The sequence below is a fragment of the Nicotiana tabacum genome, chromosome 13, assembly GCF_000715075.1.
Source record: "Nicotiana tabacum cultivar K326 chromosome 13, ASM71507v2, whole genome shotgun sequence".
Lineage (NCBI taxonomy): Eukaryota > Viridiplantae > Streptophyta > Magnoliopsida > Solanales > Solanaceae > Nicotiana > Nicotiana tabacum.
Window position 1 is genome coordinate 122946203 of NC_134092.1, and position 21180 is coordinate 122967382.

Genomic DNA, 21180 nt, shown 5'->3' on the forward strand with positions numbered 1-21180 from the left:
CCCACTAAGGCCCGGGCCCGGGACAAAATACAGCCCTAATCCAACATAGGCACAACTCGTGGCAAGACGGAGTTTCGGGTACCAACTGTGCGATCCAGCCCGGTACCAATTGGACATATGAGTTTCAATTGAAAGACCAAATTGGAAGCTTCTTCTATTTCCCAAGCCTATATTTCGAAAAGGCTGGTGGAGGATTCGGCCCAATTCAAGTAAACAATCGGGTCGTGGTCCAACCCCCATTTCCTGAGCCCGAAGGTGATTTCCATCTTCTCATTGGTGATTGGTATGAAGCTAGCTTCCAGGTAAATAATTTTCCTTAATTTTGTTGTTTCTTCAATAATAAAAATTATTTCCTCTATTTCAGTTTATGTAATTTTATTATCCTTTTAGTTTGTTAAGAAAAGAATGATCATTTGTAAAATATAAAAATATTTAATTTAAAGTTATTGTTTTAGTGTTAATGACATACTTTTACGCGCACAAAATATTATGACATGTCTAAAATCAAAATCTAAAAAATCTCATTTCTTTCTGGAAGGATTAGTATTTAGCAATAATAATATGACTATAATCAATAATAATGCATAAAAGCATTGAAGCAACTATTTATTTGCAAGAGTCTCATTCTAGGAAAAAACTCATAATGTACGTAAGGGTCTTTGCACAAATAGCTATTCTTACGGCCACTATTTAGGGATTAGTCAATACTTATTTTTTCCTGAAAATTAGAACTAAAAATCTTAATTTTAAGACAATTCATGACATTTATGTCCCAAAAAATTGAGCTGAAAAATTAAAATTCAAGACACATTAGCTAATTCCTAAATGGGGATTATTACACAAATAACCGGCCAAATTCAACATTTACTTTTTCTAACTAGTATATATAGATTATACATTAACTATACACAGTTATACATATATTATATATATGTTAGACATTTGCCGGCTATTTTTAGTTTAAGAGATTAGATGAGAGATTATTCTGGGTTAATTCTTCTCCTAAATAGCAGCCTATTAGAGTAAATACCTGATGTCATTTCAAACAAAACCTCATGCGGATCAAAAGTCAATATAACTTGTCCTGAATTATAATTTACTGGAAAATTGTGTTGCATGTTTTTACATAAATAAAATTTAAATTTCCTTTAATTAAATGTTTTTGGACTTGTGCAAAAATGAATAGGTTATTGGAGACAAGTTGGCACATGAGGGCTATAACAATACTCCAAACATAATGCTTATGAATGGGAAAGTCTCATATTTGGACCCAAAAGCAAAATCCAATGAATCCTTCACAGTACAGCGAGGTAATAAGCCCAATCTTTCTTTCTCGTACTGCAATAGGCATCTTTACAAAAGTAGCCGGATAAACTCATTATTTACTTTTTCTAGCCGATATATATAGATTTTGCGCTGGTACATATATTATCGAAATCTTTTATGATTCCAGGTAAAACGTACAGATTGAGGATTTCAAATGTGGGAAGTGAATGGAGTTTTAATTTTAGGATCCAAAACCATAGCATGCTATTGGTCGAGACTGAAGGATCGTATACCAATCAAATTACGTTGGATTCGCTCGACGTCCACGTGGGCCAATCCTACTCTGTTCTTGTCACAGCTGATCAAGATAGTGCTGATTATTACATAGTTGCAACTGCAAAAATGGCAAATTCAACTCAGCTTAAAACTCTTGAGGTTGTTAGTGTGTTGCATTATGAGAACTCTACCAAACCTGCTGATGGGCCTCTTCCAAATGGGCCTGACCCATTTGATGTGAATTTCTCTATCAGTCAAGCTAGATCCATCAGGTAGGCCCATCTAAAAAAAATCACTTTTGCATTTATATAGCCTGTTTGAACAAGCTTCTTTTTAGCCGAAAGTATTTTTGTTAGCCAAAAGTGCATTTTTTCAAAGTTAAGGTGTTTGACCAAGCTTTTAGAAAAAAAAAAATATTTTTGAGTAGAAGCAAAAACAGTTTTCGAGAAGCAGAAAAAAGTAGTTTCTCACAAAAAAAATTCTTTTTAAAAAAGCACTTTTGAGAAAAATACACTTAGAAATACTTTTTAAAAGATTGGCCAAATATTAATTGCTGCTCAAAAATACTTTTCAAATTAATTAGCCAAACACAAACTGCTTCTCACCAAAAATATTTTTGAGAAAAGTACTTTTCAAAATAAATTATTTTTAGAAGCTTGGCCAAACAAGTTGGATTAAGAATCTTTACACAAATAGCCGGCCGAATTTACTATTTAATTTTTTGAGCCAGTATATATACCCATATTATACATATAATATACATATACTATACATCTATTGGTTATTTTTAGTTTAAGTGATTGGGTGATACAGAGTAATTCGTCGTAATTGTTTCCCCTAGGTGGAATTTGACAACAGGTGCAGCAAGGCCTAATCCACAAGGGTCATTTAATGTATCAAATGTGACATTATCACAAACTTTTGTTCTCCAAAATTCAGTGAACAAAAAGAATGGTATGATTAATTATGCTATTAACAATGTCTCTTATGCTACACCACAAACTCCATTAAAATTGGCGGATTATTACCTTAACGGTGGCGCCGGAGTTTACGAGCTCGATAAATTTCCGGCGAACAGTAGCCTACCGGAGACTGTTTATGGTACGTTTGTTGTCTCCGGCGAACACAAAGGGTGGCTGGAAATTGTCTTTAAGAATGAGTTAAAAGTCATGGATTCTTGGCACTTGGATGGATTTGGCTTCTTTGTTGTTGGGTGAGTATTAATATCTGGTTCACATCTTTTTTTGATTTTGACTAATCCGAACTAGTGTCGAAAAATCATACTTTGAAGGGTAAAACCCTTTCTATCAAAAGTAACTTTATTTCAGGGCTCTAAACTGAGATCGGGGTACTCACGACAATCTTTAATTTAGTGGTGAACTTTTTTTTAATAACAACAAAGTTACAAAATTACTTTTTTTTCATACTAAAATAATTGACCTTTATCCATTTTAATAGTGAGGTCACAGTTATTTTTTGTCATACAGTGACTTAACTTCATCCACTATAACAATAAAGTTACCTTGATAGTAGGTTGTCAATAGTGAATATAGTTTGGTGAGTTACCGTTATAATGAGTATAGTATAATTACTTTAATGGAAAATAATAGTTCGTAACTTTATAGTTATAATGGATACAATGGAGTAAATCAATGTTATAGTTGATATTTGATAACATTTTGTTACTTTAATATAACTGAAAAATAGTTTTGTGATTTTATTATTACAATGAATAAAATTCAATAATCATACGTTAAATAATCCTAAAACACCTGTGAGATAAGAATTATCCCATGATTTTTGAAATTAAATATATATTTATTATTGTTTTGACATCTTGCTGGCTTTTTTGCTCTTGGAATCTCAGATACGGTTCTGGAAATTGGACTCCAAAATCACGTCGTACGTATAATCTTTATGATCCTGTTGTTCGTTCTACTGTTCAGGTAATTAATTTTCTTTCTTTAACCAAACCCAATCAAATTCCTAACACTTTAGCTATGCTAAAATATCATAAAATTAATGAATATTTTTCATATATAGGTGTATCCAAAAGGATGGACAGCAGTATATGTGTATTTAGACAATCCAGGGATGTGGAATTTAAGGTCACAAAATTTGAAACATTGGTACTTAGGACAAGAGCTTTATATCAGAGTTTATGACTCTGATCCTAATCCTGCAAAAGAACACCCTCCCCCTAAAAATCTACTTTATTGTGGTAAGTTCCTAAGTAAATTTCTTTCCTTAAATAAATTTATCTTATTTTCTTTTCTTTCTCTTTGAAAAAATCAAAATGTGGTTTTGCAAAGAAAATATATATGGTGTTATTTTATTTGATTTTTTTTTGGAAATTATAGGGAGTGTGCAGGCGCCCCCTTCAGCACCACCACCAAGTCCAAAGCCAGTACCAGCGCCTCCAGCTCCAGCATCCCCATCGTCTGCTGCTACTACTACTGCTACTATTACTACTATAAAAAGGCAATGGTAATTTATTCATCTATTGAGACATTTACAATTTTTTATTTCCATTCAATTTGTCACATTTATTTTTCTTTCCTTTAATTTGTGTTGGTTTTTAACTATGTTGACAGGTTTAATATTATTGAGGCTATCTTTATGCTTTTGATCATATGGGATGGGAGCTGGTGCTTATAAGTGACATGCAAACTAGCCTGTCATTTTCTTTGTTCTTTCTTATTAGTATGTTATTCTTTTTCTTATAATTAATATATTTAAATTATATATATACAATTTAGTATAAAGATCTTTTACATTATCATCAGAGTTTTTTCTTTTTAAATTTTGGGGTTATCCATATACATAGAATGCCCGGGCATGGATATCACTATCCACTGATATACGAGTTGTAATTCATCAAAGTAAAGCATTATTTAATGGCAGATAGCCTAACAGACACCTCTCTTTGACATTCCGATTTCCCTTCTCCACATAGTTTCAATCAGGCACTGATATAAACGACACATCATATCCACCTCAAATAAATTAATGCCACGTCATTATTTATTTTTGCAAAAAATATTTTTTAATAAAAATATCAAACCCATCCCTTTCTTCTCCAAAAAAAACCTTCCTGCTCTCTCTCCACCATTCTATCTCTGCCTCTTCCACCCGCCACCGCCACTGCCACACACCGCCACCCTTCCTCTTCCATCTGAAAACACTCAATCAAACCTACTTTATTTTTTTATCCTATTTTTTCTCTATTACTACAATTCATTCAACCAGCCATGGTGTTCCTGTTGCCACCATCGCCGATAACCACTCCAAAACCACCATTATCTCTCCTCTTCTCTTCATATTCATGTCATCCTTTCAAAACCCAGACAACAAGCGAATTTAAGAAAATCTATCCTTAAATTTTCTTTTAAGCCAAACACCCAAGAAGCAGCACCAAAAAAATTGAAAAAGGAAGAGAAGAATGTTTCACTCAGTATTTCCTACCTCAAAATCCTTAATGACCCCTCCAGCTATAGCCGAAAAAATTTATAAAACTAAAAAAATCAAGGTTCGTCGCCGTCAGCAGTCGATGACGACCCAATTTTTGTCTTGGAGCGCTATTTTCAAGCTTCACTATCTCTTAATTCTCCGGCGTCTTCATCGTCTTCTTCTGTTATTTTAAGAAAAATAAAAATTAAACAACTTTGTTCCTTGACTAGCTGTTCTGCTAAGCTCTATCAGTTTTGTCTTGTCATTTGTTATACTGCTAATTTTTTATCATAGCTCCATTTGATTGCTAAAATTGGAGGAGAAATAATGTAATGGTGTTTGAGAAAACTCTGGCTCAGAAACAAAATTTAATATTAGAGGGTGTGGAGCCGTGCCATTTTTAATGGCATTTTTTTAGGGATTTGGGGGTAAGAAGAAGCGAATGGGATAGAGAGGGGAAAGATAATGGCTAGCGTTGTTTTTTCTTTTTTTATTTTTCACTTTTATTATTTTCTAATCAAATTTTGTATAGTTACTCTCTTTTAGGAGCGTGCAATCACTTATTTTGTTTGACTCAGAAAAACAAAGGCCACATAAGCTTGGTTAATGGTCGGAGGGGTTTAAAACTAATATTTTATACAAGTTCAAGTGCCTGATTAAAATTATGTGGAGTAGGGGGACCGGAATGTCAAAGCCGAATAAGTAAAAGTGTCTGGCGGGCTATTTTGCCTTATTTAAATTGCACATTTGCACTTGCCTTTATAAGGCACCCCAAGATCAGAGATTAATTATCAGTTTATCTTGAATTTTATTTATCTTTTGTGACAAAGTAAATGAATTTTTACACGATCAATATAATCTAATATTGCCGTAAAACATTACTTACCTTATTTTCTACTATCAGTATATTGGAAAGTTTGAAGGGGAGCTTTGAAGCAATGATAACGTTTCTCCGTATGACCTATGGGTAACAGGTTCAAGTTGTAGAAGCAGTCATTAATGCTTGCATTAGGATAGGCTGTCTACACCACATCCGATAAGGTGCGGTCCTTTTTCGGACCCTGTGTTAATATGGGATATCTTGTACAGCGAGTTATCCTTTTTAATATATTGGAAAGTTGAACTTTGTATTTATGGTAAAGAAAAAAGGGTCTGAGTTTTGGTTGGAGAACAGTGGATACTAACCAAACACATACACCATCAAAACACTTGTACATCACTGTTGAGTATTGAAGTTTTGATGATTAACAAAGTATGACTCAATGTTCAAAGAACCAGAACCTCAACATAGTTGCTTAACTGTTCTGAAGAACCAGCTCCTCAGGAGAAAGAATCATCTCCTCATAATTGATATTTGTACGTCTGTACAAGATAGTAATTTTATCTCAAAGTTACCCAGGTTCGAGTTTGGTGGGAAAAGGTTGCTATAAGTGATAAGGGTCGTTGCTCAAGAAGATACGGATAACTCAGTCAGAGACAAAAGTCCCAAAGCTTGTGGAATCCTTGGAACAGTAGGAGTCCTATCAAAGAGGGAACTGACTATGAATATGACTCGTAGAAGATCTCAAGTTGTGTTTTAAATAGGATCGACTTTGGACTTCCAAACTATCCTTTCACATATCAACTAAAGAGTCATAAGTCGTTTACTCGTGTTGAGTACTTGCCCTGTATTTTTCCTGAATTAGTCTAGTGAATGTGTTTTAGGAAATTGAGTTGTAATCAAGTGTCATAAATAATTAGTGAGTTAGAGTGAGTATTTTGCTTTACAAGTTAGAGTAACTTGTGAATCAAATAGGAGTAGTAGGAGTACATGAGAGTATTTAATTACAGTCTTGTAATTGATACATTTTGGCTCATTGTTCTAGTAGAGTTGGAGTTGAAAATCCTACGTGGTAGGTTGTGGTTTTTGCACCTTTTGAGCCAGGTGATTTTCCACGTAAAAATCGCTATGTTCATTTTATTGCTTGTTTACTTTACGCTTAAGGAATATGGTAAAGAATCAAGTTCTTTAGTAATACTTACGGGCACTCAAACTAATAATTGGTATTAGAGCATGTTCTCTCATTTACACGGCTAACACCTAGAGAGATCTTGGAAGCAAGATGAGTGTTCCACCCAGAATTAATGAAGGACAATCAACTACCAGGCCACCCCCGTTCAATGGAAAATATTACAGTTGGTGGTAAGCAAGAATAGAAGACTTCCTAACAGCTGAAGACTATGAACTATGGACCATAGTGAACCAAGGTCCTTTGATTCCTACTAAACAAAATGCACAAAATTAAACAGTTCATAAGGACCCCTCCGAATTTGTGGCAACAGATTTCAGAATAATGGAGAAGAATGCAACTAAGAAAATCCTTATCTGTGGACTTGGTCCTAATGAGTACAACAATATAAATTCTGTGTGCTCTAATGCGAAATAGATATGGGATGCACTCCAAATTGCTCATGAAGGAACAAACCAAGTAAAGAGATCAAGGATTGAGCTACTCATGAGAAACTATGAGCTTTTCTCCATGAAGGAGTCTGAGCCCATCCAGGATATGATGACTAGGTTCACTATAATAACCAATGAACTGAAATCACTTGGAAAGGTGTTTACCTCAGAAGAGTGGGTTAGCAAAATTTTAAGAATCCTTCCAGCTTCATGGGAATCAAAAGTCACTGCAATCCAGGAAGCCAAGGAATTGGACAAAATCTCACTTGATGAGTTGGTTGGAAACTTAAAAACTCATAAAATGAGAAAGATAAAACTACACAAGGAAGAACCAAAGAAGGATAAGGCCTTGGTTCTTAAAGTATCTGAGGATGATGAATTTGACTATGATGATCCTGATCTAGCAATGTTTGCCAAGTTCAAGAGGTTCATGAAGAATTCCAAAAGTGTATCCAAGAGAGAGACCAGTAGTAAGCCTAATAAGATCGACAAAGCTAACTATGATGGGTGCTACAAGTGTGGCAAGCTAGATCACATGGTCAAGGACTGTCCAATGTGGTAAATTGAGCGGAGGAAAGAACGAGCTGAAAAAGAGAAACTGGAGAAGATGAGAGAAAAAGGTTCCAACAAAGGAAAAGTCCTAGGCAAAAGATTTACTAAAGCAATGAAGCAGGCATTCTTGGCAGCATATGAGGACAATGGAAGTGATCAAGAGGAAGAAAAGGAGGATTAGGCTATAAGTCTCTATGATGTAATTGATGAACACCAAGTTGTAAAGACAAAACCCATAGTTAGGAATGCACATTAGAAGACCTCCTTTGTTTGATGAACGCCACTATGATGAATGGAATCTACATATGGAAATATATCTTCAGGCTACTGACTTTAACCTATGGGTAATTATCAGTCATGGACCAATTCTCCCAACCAAATTGGATAGTGAAGGTAACAAGTGCAACAAAAGGGAAGATAAATATGATGAGGAAGATCGTCAGCTAGTTCAAAAAAAATGCTAAAGCAAAGGACGTGCTCTCCAGAAGCTTGTCTAGAAACACTCTCCTCAGAGTGTCCTTTTGCATCTCTGCTCATGATATATGGAGGACCTTGGAAACCGACTTTGGAAATGAAAATATCGAAGTGGCTATGATGGCGATTGAAGAATCCAAAACAGAGGAAGAAGTGATAGGAATGATGGTCGTGAGTGATTCAGAAACTTAGGATGAAACAAACTAGGTAAGTATATCTGACTTGAAAGAAAATATTCATGTTATGTCCAAAAAAATAACTGATGGCCATAATTGTGATCTTAATGAATGAAATGGATAAAATGAGTACTGGAAATGATTAACTAATAAGCAACCTTTCTTGTGTCAAACTTGATATCAAAGAGCTTGAATCTAACAAAGCTAGTTTAGAGAAACAGGTCAAAGACCTTAAGAACCAGGTTCTTGATCTTACTTTTGAGAATGAGAAGTCTCCTGATATACATGGCAAAGGAAAAATGAGCGATCTGCAGGATAAGCTTGAAAAGGAATTAAAAATTGCTAATGATAATCTTTGTGATACTGAATGTTGAAAATCCTGCATGAAAATCTAGAAAAGGCTAATTATGAACTCTCTAGACTAAGCAAATGGCATAGATCTTCTGATGCCTTGAATTGGCTGAATGAAAACTGTAGCTCTAACAAATCTGGAATTGGCTACAAAAAACCTGTCCCTAAGTTTGACCCAAAATATGTAGGAATTTTTGTTAATAACATGTGCACTCACTGTGGAAGAGTAGAACACTTTAGAGACACTTGTCCTGCCTTAATTCATGCTCAGTTTAGAAACACCTTTGGTATTGCTAAAAATATAAAGAAGGAAGAGGAGCCAAAGGTTAATCCTCATTTCCATACTAAGTGGATTAATGTTAATAATAAAATAGATTCTAATCCTCTCCCCTTCTGGGCAAGAAAGGATCTGATTTATCCTTTTTCCAACAAAAAGGGACCCAAGCTTGTCTGGATTCCCAAAACTAACTTGTGAATTTCGATGTAGGCTAAGGTAAGAGGAAACAATTAGGACTGGTATCTAGACAGTGGATTCTCAAGACACATGACTGGAGAAAAGAAAAACTTCCTCTCACTAACAACCTTCCAAGGAGGGAGTATGTCATTTAAAAATGGAAAAAAGAGGCAGATAACAGGTATTGGCAAGGTTGGCAAGTCACTCTCTCATGCTATAGAATATGTGTATTATGTGGTAGGCCTTAAACACAATCTTCTTAGCATCTCTCAAATGCGCGACAAAGGAAATGAAGTAAAATTCAATTTCAAAATTTGCATTGTCACTAAGCTTGATACTGATGAAATTGTGTTAAAGGGTAAGAGACATAACAATGTCTACAAGATATCGATTATGTCACTTTCCCAGAGTGAGAACACATGCTTGAGTGTAGTGGAAGATGATCTACTGCTATGGTATAGAAGACTGGGACATGCCAGTCTCTCTCAACTCAACAAGTTGGCAGCAAAGGACTTGGTCCTTGGGCTACCTAAAGTTGAGTTCACCTCTGACAAGGTATGTGATGCATGTGTTAGAGGGAAACATGGTAGGTCATCCTTTAAATCTAAAAAGTTTGTAAGTATTTCAAAACCTCTGGAACTCCTTCACATAGACCTATGTGGACCAATGAGAATAAGAAGCAGATGAGGTAAGAGGTATGTGTTTGTGATTGTTGATGACTTCTCCAGGTATACTTGGACTTTATTTTTGGGATCCAAAGATGAAACCTTTGATGTTTTCAATGTATTTATTAGAACAATTCAACAAAAGCTAAGGTGCAATGTATTAAGTATAATAACTGACCATGGACCTGAATTTGAAAATTTAAAATTCCTTGAGTTTTGTGGCTCACATGACATTGACCATAATTTCTCTGCACCTAAAACTCCACAACAAAATGAGGTTGTAGAAAGAAAGAATTAATCCTTAGAAGATATGGGGAGGACCATGTTGATTGCAGTGGACTGCCTAAGAATTTCTGGCTAAGGCAATCAATACTGTTTGCTACCTGCTAAATAGATGCATGGTTAGACCCATGCTTGAGAAAATTCCCTATGAGTTACTTCGAGGAAGAAAATCCAACATCACTCACTTGAGAACCTTTGGGTGTAAATATTTTGTGCATAATAATGGGAAAGAAACTCTAGGTAAGTTTGATGGCAGAAGTGATAAGGAAATTTTCTTGGGTTACTCTCCACATAGTAAGGCTTATAAGGTTTTTAATAAAAGAACTATGTGTATGGAAGAAAATATTCATGTTATTTTTGATGAATCTAACAATTTGGCTGAGAAAGGTCTGCAGGATGGAGATTATGACATATGATTCACTGGTGATGGAGATACAAAGGAATCTGATGAAGATGGATCCGAAAACCACAAGGAAATTGACAGTAATCATGAGGAACAAGAATAAGAAAGAACTACTCTAACTGCTGACCAGACTAATGAAGCCACACCTACTGAACTTGCTCCTTTGGGTCACTCCTCGGGTGAATCTTCTCTGGGTATACAGATCAGACCATGGAAGCATCAAAGCTCGCATCTTCTTGAGAATATCAACTCTGATCCAAATGCAGGGGTGCAAACCAGGTCTTCTCAAAGAAATCTATGTGCACTCACAACATTCCTCTCACAGGTTGAACCTAAGACTATCAAAGAAGCTCTAAAGGATCCAGACTGGATCATAGCCATGCAAGAGGAGCTAAATCATTTTGAGAGAAGCAAGGTATGCACCTGGTACAGAAACCCAAGAATAGAACTGTCATAGGTACCAGATGGGCATTCAGAAACAAGTTGGATAAACAAGAAAATATCACAATGAACAAAGCTAGACTGGTGGTTCAGGGATACAATCAAGATGAGGACATTGACTATTATGAGACATTTGCACTTGTAGCTAGAATGGAGGCTATAAGAATATTGATAACCTTTGCTGCCCACATGGAGTTCACTTTATACCAGTTGGATGTAAAGAGTGCCTTTTTGAATGGGTACCTGAAGGAGGAAGTGTTTGTCAAACAACCTCATGGATTTGAAAGTAAAGAATTTCCTGACTATGTGTTCAAACTGGATAAAGCTCTTTATGGACTGAAACAAGCTCCAAGAGCTTGGTATGAAAGACTCTCAAAATTCCTCTTAGCCAACAACTTTGTAAAAGGAAAGGTGGACAACACTCTATTTCTAAGGAGCAGAGGAAAGAATATTCTGATTGTGCAAATGTATATGGATGACATTATCTTTGAAGCTACCAATGAAGCAATGTAAAAGGAATTTGCTGAGATGATGGGAAATGAATTTGAAATGAGCATGATGGGTGAATTGAACTTCTTTCTGGGGGCTGCAAAACAAGCAAACACCTACTGGAACTATGATACATCAGCAAAAATATATCAAAGGACTACTGATGAAGTTCAACATGGATTCCTCTAAGTCCATTGACACATCCATTGCAACTGCAACAAAGTTGGACCTTGATGAAGAAGAGAAAAATGTAGAACAGAAACTATATAGAGGAATGATTGGGTCACTGTTGTACCTCACATCAAGCATGCCTGATATAGTGTTCAATGTGGGATTATGTGCAAGATTTCAGGCAAATCCCAAGGAATCTCACCTGAAAGCTGTCAAAAGGATACTAAGATATCTCAAGGGGACCCCTGACCTCTCTCTATGGTATTCCATAGGGTATAGCTTTGATCTAGTTGGTTATGTTAATGCTGACTATGCAGGTTTTCATGTTGACAGGAAAAGCACTTCAGGAACAACTCATTTTCTAGGTTCTTGTCTGGTGTCTTGGGAAACCAAGAAGCAAAACTCAGTGGCCTTATCTACAGCTGAGGATGAAAATGTGGCAGCAACATCCTGCTGTGCTCAATTTCTATGGATAAGACAATAGCTAAAGGACTATGGTATATTTGTTGATTGTGTTCCCATTTTCTGTGATAACACCAATGCCATAAATATTGCTAAAAATCCATGTCAGCACAAGAGAACCAAGCACATTGACATTAGACATCACTTTCTCAAAAATAATGTTGAAAAGGGGAATATCTCAATTAACTTTTGTAAAACTAAAGATCAAATTGCTGATATTTTTACTAAAGCTCTGAGTAGGGATCACTTTGAAAAGAATAGACTAGAACTAGGTCTAATCAACTCTTCCCACTAAGTTGAATCCTAGTGATTGGCTAGAAAAGGCATAATAAGATGTAGATGATTAAGTACAATGTGTTTGATTCAACTTTGTGCTTGTATTAAGCTCACACACTTGCTTGGAAAATTGGGCTGATAACTGTGTTACATGATACTAATATGAAGTGCTGAAGCTTTATTGCATAAACAAATAAGGAGTTGGTTCTTTGACTCAGGTACATGCCATACTGTCTTAAGTCACTAGGACTTTATATCCTAATTTTATTGCTATACTCAGACTTCTAATTCTGTTGGCATCACTTCCAATCGCCTTCTAGTCAATTAGAGATCAATTACTCCTGAAATCCTAACAGTCAAAGTAACTGTTATAAGAGTCATGTTAGAACTCAAATTAGGTCACCTTCTCTCTTCCAGTCAAATCAGGAGTAACGCCTTTAAAAGGCTCTTATGATCAGCTTCTCAGCCTCACTGTTTCTCTCAAATCCTAAGCGAGAATCAAAAGCAATTATCAAGAACTAGTTCTCTTTTTCTCTTCTTCGAGTCTCTCATCTAATCACCATTCCTAAAACCAGTCAAACACCCTCTAAATCCAAATCATCAACCAAGGCTGAAGTAAAACCCAAAATCATGAAGCCCAAATAGAAGAAAAATGCCAAGCCATCAAGGGAACCCACACCCACACTTGTTCCTTCTCCTTCGATATCCTCTACTATACCTACATCATCATTCCATGTTCCTACTGTTCATGCTGTTCCTATCAATCCCACATCCATTATATCCCCTCCTCCAAAAACAACCACCCATGCACCTGAGCTTCCTGTGAAAAATACCTCTAAATCAACAAAGGTCAAAGCCACTCCAAGGAAATATGTCAAGAAAGTGCCTGATGCTGCTATGCAGGGTGACATTGTAGCCAAGGAATCGGTGGTTCAGGGGGAATCAGTGCCAGTCACTACTGATCAGGTACAACATTCTCCTTCCAAATTATATGCTTTGGTGTCTGCTATAGATGTTGCATCCCTAGATACTCTCCCACCCACGAGTGAGAAGACACCAGTGGAGAAATTCACTGTAGAAAAGGGTGTAGAGGATCCGAGGAAGGAGGTAGATACTACGGTTGTGGAGCATGTGGTTGAGGGGGAAGAAAGTAAAGAACCTGTGCAAAAGAAGGCTTCTGATGGCCTTTCTTTTAGTTGGACTGAGGATGAGGATGATGATGGGGGTGAAAAAGAAGAAGAAGTTGTGAACAGTCATGAGGAGCATGATGCTCAAAACATAGCCAATAAATAAGAAAAAAGTGAGAATGAGGGAGCATATATAGATGAGAAGGAGAGTGATACAGATGATAAGATAGGCGAACAGGTTAATGATTCTGCAGAAAAAGAAAATCATAGTGAAGAAGAAAGGGACTCTGAAAGTGAGGGTGAGGATCAAGAAAAGGTAAGTGAGAGTGAAGGAGGTGATGAAGAGAGTGAGGAAGAAGATGGGAATGTGAGTGAGGAATCTGAAGGTTCCATGACAATTGGAAACACTGTCATAGCCCCTTCAGAAGAAACTAGTGAAGAGACTCAAGAACTTGGGTCTCTGTTAACTCCTTTCGCTGGAGATGAAGAAGTTAGCAGTGATGAAGATGATGTGCCACTATCTGAGGTTGGGAAGAAATCCAGGAAGACCCTTGTGAAAGCTACAAAGTCAGTAGTCTCAACATGGAAAGGAGTGGCTCCTCCTGCGAGAACTCTTCTCACAAGGAGTAAAAGAAAGATTGTTGATGCACAAATCATTAAGGAGTCTAGAAGTGCAAAGAAGCCAAAGAATAAGGTCTTAATTGTGGAACATGTTGTTGAGGTGGATGGAGAAGATGAGTCTGACTCTGACTTACCAGCTAAGTCTGCTACACCAAAGAGAATGGGTGCCAAAGTCACCAAACATGCTACCTCTTCTGCAAGGGCCAGTAGGGGTAAGACAAGAAAGAATGTGCCAGCTGCAGTTGATCGACTCCCAAAGTTCAGGAATAGAAAAGTGCTAAATGGGAAGATTCTTGCAAACACTGATGAGAAGGGGATGGCTCAAGTGGTTGAAAAACTTGAGCTACAGGGGTGGAAGCACATGTTTGTCAAATCTTTCCCCCCCAATATGTGTTCCTGCTGTGGTGGAGTTTTATGCAAATTTCAAATTTGATGGGAAGGTAGTCAAGAGTAAGGTAGGGGGCTCTGAAATGGAGTTTGATGCTGATGAGCTAGGGATACTTCTGAATATCTCTTTCTTGGGATTTGACAACTACTTGAAGAAGAAGTGGCCAGCCATAGACAATGATATTGACACTGACATTATGGACACCAGGAAGTTCTCCCAAAAGTTTGAACTAGATGCTCCCCAGAAAGTGTACACGACTGATATGACTCCCTTCCACAAATTACTGTTTTATTTTGTCAATTCCTGCATTCTTCAGAGCTCTGAGAGAAGGCATAAAGCTACTTTGCTGGACATGGCTGTGATGGAGTTGCTTGACACTAGTAGACCTATCAATCTTCCTAGTCTGATGATTCAGCACACGGAAAGAGCTGCAGATACTTCCAAACCCAAGCATGTTATGCCTTATGGTTTTATGTTGAATGAGTTGTTTGACAAGCTCAACATTTCCTTAACTGAGCTTAAGTTTAGAAACCACAATGACGTCTTAGATGTTGTTACGCTCAAGCAGTGTGGGTATGAGGAGATCAAGGCTAGAGGACCCACATGATCTGCTATTCTACCTGGGAACAGTAGGGTTGCAGAGCTCAGCAAGAGGTTGGAGTTGGCTGTTGAAGAGAATGCCAAGCTTCGTGAAGACAATAATGAGCTGAGAAAGGAAACAAAGCAACTCAGGGAAGAGCTCAGAAGAGATAGGGAGGCTCATGCCCAACAGATTGTCACCCTTGTGAAAGCTTTGACCCCCCTGCTTCTCACTCATGAACTTGTTCCTTCCCAGTGTCCTTAGTTCTTTTGCTATTCCAGTGATGCCTTATCTTTTGTTCTTTTTTGTCTTATTCTGAGTAGTTTGCCGTATACTTAGTTTATTTTGTTCTAATGATGAAGACAAGGCCCTAGGCATCTTTTGGCACTACTTAATGTCTCATCTTGCTCTGCTTTACTACTTTGTACTATATTGGATCATCAGCCTAGTCTATTTGCCTTTTCTTAAGCTTGTGTTGTAGCATGTTTGGCCTTATATCTTACATTATCTATGCTTAATGTCTAACATTTTTTTTGTGTGTTTTCGATGATTCCAAAAGGGGGATGGTAAGGTTGGAAGGTTGTGGGTTGTGAACTTACATGTCTGTCAATAGTACTTGTTGTGATTATCTGGTTCTTTGATGTGATTACCTAGTTCTGCCGTGTACAAAGTTTGTCATTATCAAAAAAGGAGAATTTGTTGAGTATTGAAGTTTTGATGATTACCAAAGTATGACTAAATATTCAAAGAACCAGGTCCTCAACGTAGCTGCTTAACTGTTATGGAGAACCAGCTCATCAGGAGAAAGAATTAGCTCCTCATAATTGATATTTTTACATATGTACAAGATAGTAACTTTATCTCAAAGTTACTCAAGTCCGAGTTTGGTGGAAGAAGGCTGATATAAGTGAAAAGGGTCGTTGCTCAAGAAGATACGGATAATTCAGTCAGAGACAAAAGTCCCAAAGCTTGTGGAATCCTTGGAACAATAGAAGTCCTATCAAAGAGGAAGCTGACTATGAATAGGACTCCTAGAAGATCTCAAGTTGTGTTTTAAATAGGATCGACTTTGGAATTCTGAACTATCCTTTCACACATCAACTAAAGAGTCATAAGTCGTTTACTCGTGTTGAGTGCTTGCCTTGTATTCTTCCTGAGTCAATCTAGTGAATGTGTTTTAGGAAATTGAGTTGTAATCAAGTGTCATAAATTAGTGAGTTGGAGTGAGTATTTTGCTTTACAAGTTAGAGTAACTTGTAAATCAAATAGGAGTAGTAGGAGTACTGGAGAGTATTTAATTACAGTCTTGTAATTGATGCATTTTGGCTCATTGCTCTAGTGGAGTTGGAGTTGAAAATCCTACGTGGTAGATCGTGATTTTTGCACCTTTTGAGCCAGGTGATTTTTCACGTAAAAATTGATGTGTTTATTTTATTGCTTGTTTACCTTACACTTAAGGAACACGGTAAAGAACCAAGTTCTTTAGTAATCCATACGGGCACTTAAACTAACAATCACATACAGCTAACTTTACAAACACATAAGCCACATCTCATCATGCTAAGACATGCAAACGATATAACAAGTCATGACCAGAACTTGATTCAAGATTTAAACAGAAGCAGAAGCAGAATCAGAATTTAAAATTTATTAATTTTAAATTTTTCTTATTAGATTATGGATAAATTTTTATAAATATTAAATAATTTTTTTAATGCAAAATAGAATTTTAGTTAAAGGTACTAGGTTCCACCGAACTTATAGCTAAACTCTAGCTCTGTCCCAGGCTTGTTGTCACCTTATAAATCTTTACTTATAAAAAAAGATGAATTAATGTTTTCGACTGATATCTCATGTGCGACACAGACGTGGTCACACATACAAGGCAACTCTGTCTTTCTCCGTGTTTCACTGCAGATCTAACTCGTGTCATTTGACACTCTATCCAACTTAATTTTTTCTAAATTATAATCATTATTACTATCATATGAGCCAGCAAAGCAACGTGACGATTAACTTTATTTGTCTCGACCTTTGGTTGGTGACAATTAACTTTATCGCTATAGATTATGGTGTGATATTTTTTATTTTTATCTAAAAGTCACGGGTTCGAACTTTAAAATTAAAAAAACTCCTATAGAGAGTACTGCTCCTACTAATTTGATTTTACGCGGTGCGAATCTACTGTTACTTTTCTACCGTATATCATAATAAACATAATAAGTTTTAAATCCCCCTTTCCCAACAAAATAGTTTTAATATAAGATTTTAAAATAGCTTGAATTGAATGAGAAACTAATTTAGTTAATAAGCAAATTTAGCTATATATGTCCACCATTAATCAAATTTAGTTATGTCCACATTTTGAATTACAATGGTCATTGTCCTACCTTGAGTTCTCTCCATCCGATTCTCCCCATTTATCTCTTATTTATCTACTTTCTTGAAACCTTTTTATAATTAGTTTTCTCTCTCTAAATAATAGAGAGAACACTATATATATATAAATAACCTCAGTATTACTATCAATTTCCAGTGGTGGTTTCTCACTCCTTTGACTACCTTTCTCATTCACTATATTTAGAGATATATATTTCATTAGCAACTGATCTCCTACCATCAAAGCTTCCTCTCTTTGTTTTTTTCTCCTATTTTTCCTCTTTGTTTCTCTTATTCCTCTAAATTTCTCCTCTCTCTTTTTTTCTTCCTTTTTTTGGGTCCTTTTCTTGATTTCATTTCTCATAATTTTTGTGTGTTAGGGGATGTTGGAGGCATTTGATGGTGGATGAAGGGAGATTATTATGGATGCTCTTGAGGAAGTGGATGTAGGTTGCCCTAATAAGGACCTCTTCCACATCGTTAAGGGCAAACGCACCAAACGTCTTCGCCTTTCAGGTGTCCCCTGTAACAATAACAACACTAATAATATCGAAGATGGTAGTGACAATGAAGAAGGTATCGCCTGCAAGAATAACAACAATAATATAGAAGATGGTAGCGGTAATGGAGAAGGTCATGTAGTCGCTTGCAGAAATAATTATAATAATAATATCGAAGATGGTAAGGACAATGGAGAAGGTATCACATGCAAGAATAACAACAATAATATAGAAGATGGCAACGGTAATGGAGAAGGTATAGTCGCTTGGAAAAACAACAATAATGATATCGAAGATGGTAGTGGTAATGGAGAAGCTGTCGCCTATAACAACAATACCACCAACAACAATAACGATAACAACTATTCAAATCGCTCCTCGACCAACTCGGCCGAGATATTCATCAACACATTCACCGATGAGGAGGAGGAAACCGCCGAGTCTCTCATCCTCATGTCCAAATTAAGCGATGATCATCCTCGTCCTCCTAGGTTTACGTTGCCACCAGACAATAAAGTCGATTTTTTCAACGACAATTTAAGGTTGTACCAAACCAAATTCAACAGCAAAAGGTACATCGAGACGTCCACCAACTCAGCAAATGGTACAAAGGCAGGAATATATGTGTACGAATGCAAGACATGCAATCGTACATTCCCATCATTCCAAGCTTTGGGCGGACACAGAGCAAGTCACAAGAAACCAAAGACAATATTAACCACTGAATTATCAAACAAGAAGTCATATTTCGATTTTTCAGATGAAGATGATTATCAAGAACTATCACCATCAACAACAACATTGTACAAAAACAACAAGAATGTTACAAAAACATTGCCTAATTCTTCCAACAAGTTCTCTTCTCCTAGAATTCATGAATGCTCATATTGTGGTGCTGAATTTACATCAGGACAAGCTTTAGGAGGTCACATGAGACGACATCGCAGGGGCGTTAATGTATATTCACCCTTGCATTTGAGCAATTTAAGTCCTGCAACTTCTATAGATCAAGAATTTGGTAATAATATTGTGAAGAAACCAAGAGATGGGTTGTCTTTAGACCTTAATATTCCAGTCTCAGATGATCATATTGATCCAAAATTTCCAGTTGTATCCTTAAATCAACAAGATCAAGAACAAACACAAAGGCAACAGCTGGTTGATTGTCATTATTGAAAATGGTACATGTTCTTTTTTTTTTTTAATACATGGACATGGTGAAAAAATTGTAGATGGGAGTCACCAACAATTATATTCTTTTATTTTCTTATTGTTATACGAATTCTTTACATTCTTTAAATATTTTTCAAGTTTATAACATTCATTAATTAAGTGGGGGATTAGTAAAATTTCTCACATACTATATTTTTTTCTATAATGCCAGCTTTATTTGCTTCATGTTCCTAGTTCCCACTACATGTAAGGTAAGATTTAAACTATAGTTTGTTTTTCATTTTGTTTTTCGATTGGATCTCAAGTGAGAGAGAAAGTATAACCACTTTAAGGAAGGCAGTTGTCATGGATTAGTTGTCATCACCAGCTAGCAGAGTCTTTAAGAATTTTTTTTATTTCTTACTAATTAGATTTCATGGGTTCTCTCTCTATTACACACACAAAGGAAGCGGTAAGGTTGTGGTGGAGTGGTAAATACTCCTTAATTCATCCTTAACAGAGGTTTCAGGATCAAGCTCTCGGTATGAAGTTGCCTTGTTAGGGAACACTTTACCCTCCAATATGGGACTTCCCGACACGAGCCCTTGATATGAAGTTGCCTTGTTAGGGAACACTTTACCCTCCAATATGGGACTTCCCGATACAAATCTCGATTTAGTCAGGTCCCAATACGGGTATCAGACACTGGGTGGAAAACAACAACAACAATAAAAAAAAAAAAAAAGGGAGCCGCGGAGTATTAAGTACGTAACTTTTGCTAAGACCCTTTATTTGCATTAGGAAATACAAATTTAAATATCTATGAATATTCATAATTCATAAACTTCATATTTTGGCTCGGCATGTGCATACACACAATTCATATGAAGGGATGAGGAATAAAGATCCGAAAGGCCAATAATAAGTGACTGGATTTGCCACATTAATTAAGTACCCTTTTCAGGATCTCCCATCGCTTCTCTTTTTCCTAAAAAACGTGAATAGCAATAATGCACTTACAGTAATTAGTCAATAGCAATATGTTATGCCTGTACTGTACATTCACAATTCCATAAAACTTGGATCCTCACATACATGTTCTTATTAATTCTTTCACTACTAGAAATCCGGTAAAAACCGATCAAAAAAATCGACCAACTTTGGTCGGTAATGGCCAATAACCGTCCAAAACGCGACCATTTACATGTAGACGGTATTTTAGGGGTCGGAAAGGCATACCAACCAAAGTTGGTCGGAAATTACCGACCAACTTTCGGTCAATTAGATTCAAAAAAAAAAATTGCAAAAAAAAACCGACCAACATGTAATCAAAAGATTCACCATCTGGGAATCGAACTGGGATATGTACTGTGGCGGGATAGTATTTTACCACTAGACCATTGGTGCATTTTGTTTTAAGACTGTCTTTTATTTGATTTATACTCTTTAATTGTATTTTCGCACGAAAATAACAGACCAAAGTTGGTCGGTTTTATTAAAAAATAAAATTACCGACCAAAGTTGGTCGGTTTTTTAAAATGACCGACCCAATTAACCGGCTTTTTTAATATTAATTTTTATTTATTTTAATTGAAAAACCGACCAAAGTTGGTCGGTTTCTTGAAAAATAAATTTCGCGGGACTCAAAAATAGTTTCCCGCATTTTTTGCGCTAAAGAAAACCGACCAAAGTTGGTCGGTTTCGTAAAAAAAATTAAAAAATAAAATATTTTAAAAAACCGAGCAACTTTGGTCGATCGACCTTGGTCTGTTTTTGCCGAATTTCTAGTAGTGTTTGCCACACTA

At 36.3% G+C, this 21180-nt stretch overlaps 3 protein-coding genes across 3 annotated transcripts; all 3 read left to right on the plus strand.

Moving 5' to 3' along the window:
* The first annotated feature begins 1237 nt into the window (after window positions 1–1237).
* LOC107769699 (monocopper oxidase-like protein SKU5) lies at window positions 1238–4269 on the plus strand. Its single transcript, XM_075229011.1, has 7 exons — window positions 1238–1310; window positions 1454–1814; window positions 2384–2755; window positions 3410–3488; window positions 3586–3763; window positions 3903–4029; window positions 4137–4269. Exons 1-7 carry the CDS (start codon window positions 1238–1240, stop codon window positions 4198–4200), a joined length of 1254 nt encoding a protein of 417 aa, XP_075085112.1. The 3' UTR covers window positions 4201–4269.
* A 7577-nt stretch (window positions 4270–11846) lies between these two features.
* Window positions 11847–12374, plus strand: LOC142168339 (secreted RxLR effector protein 161-like). The gene has a single exon (XM_075229012.1). The coding sequence runs from the start codon at window positions 11847–11849 to the stop codon at window positions 12372–12374; it is 528 nt and encodes a 175-aa protein (XP_075085113.1).
* Window positions 12375–17850: 5476 nt separating this feature from the next.
* On the plus strand, window positions 17851–19456 carry LOC107769700 (uncharacterized). The gene has a single exon (XM_016588937.1). It carries the CDS (start codon window positions 18146–18148, stop codon window positions 19397–19399), a length of 1254 nt encoding a protein of 417 aa, XP_016444423.1. The 5' UTR covers window positions 17851–18145; the 3' UTR covers window positions 19400–19456.
* Window positions 19457–21180: the final 1724 nt, after the last annotated feature.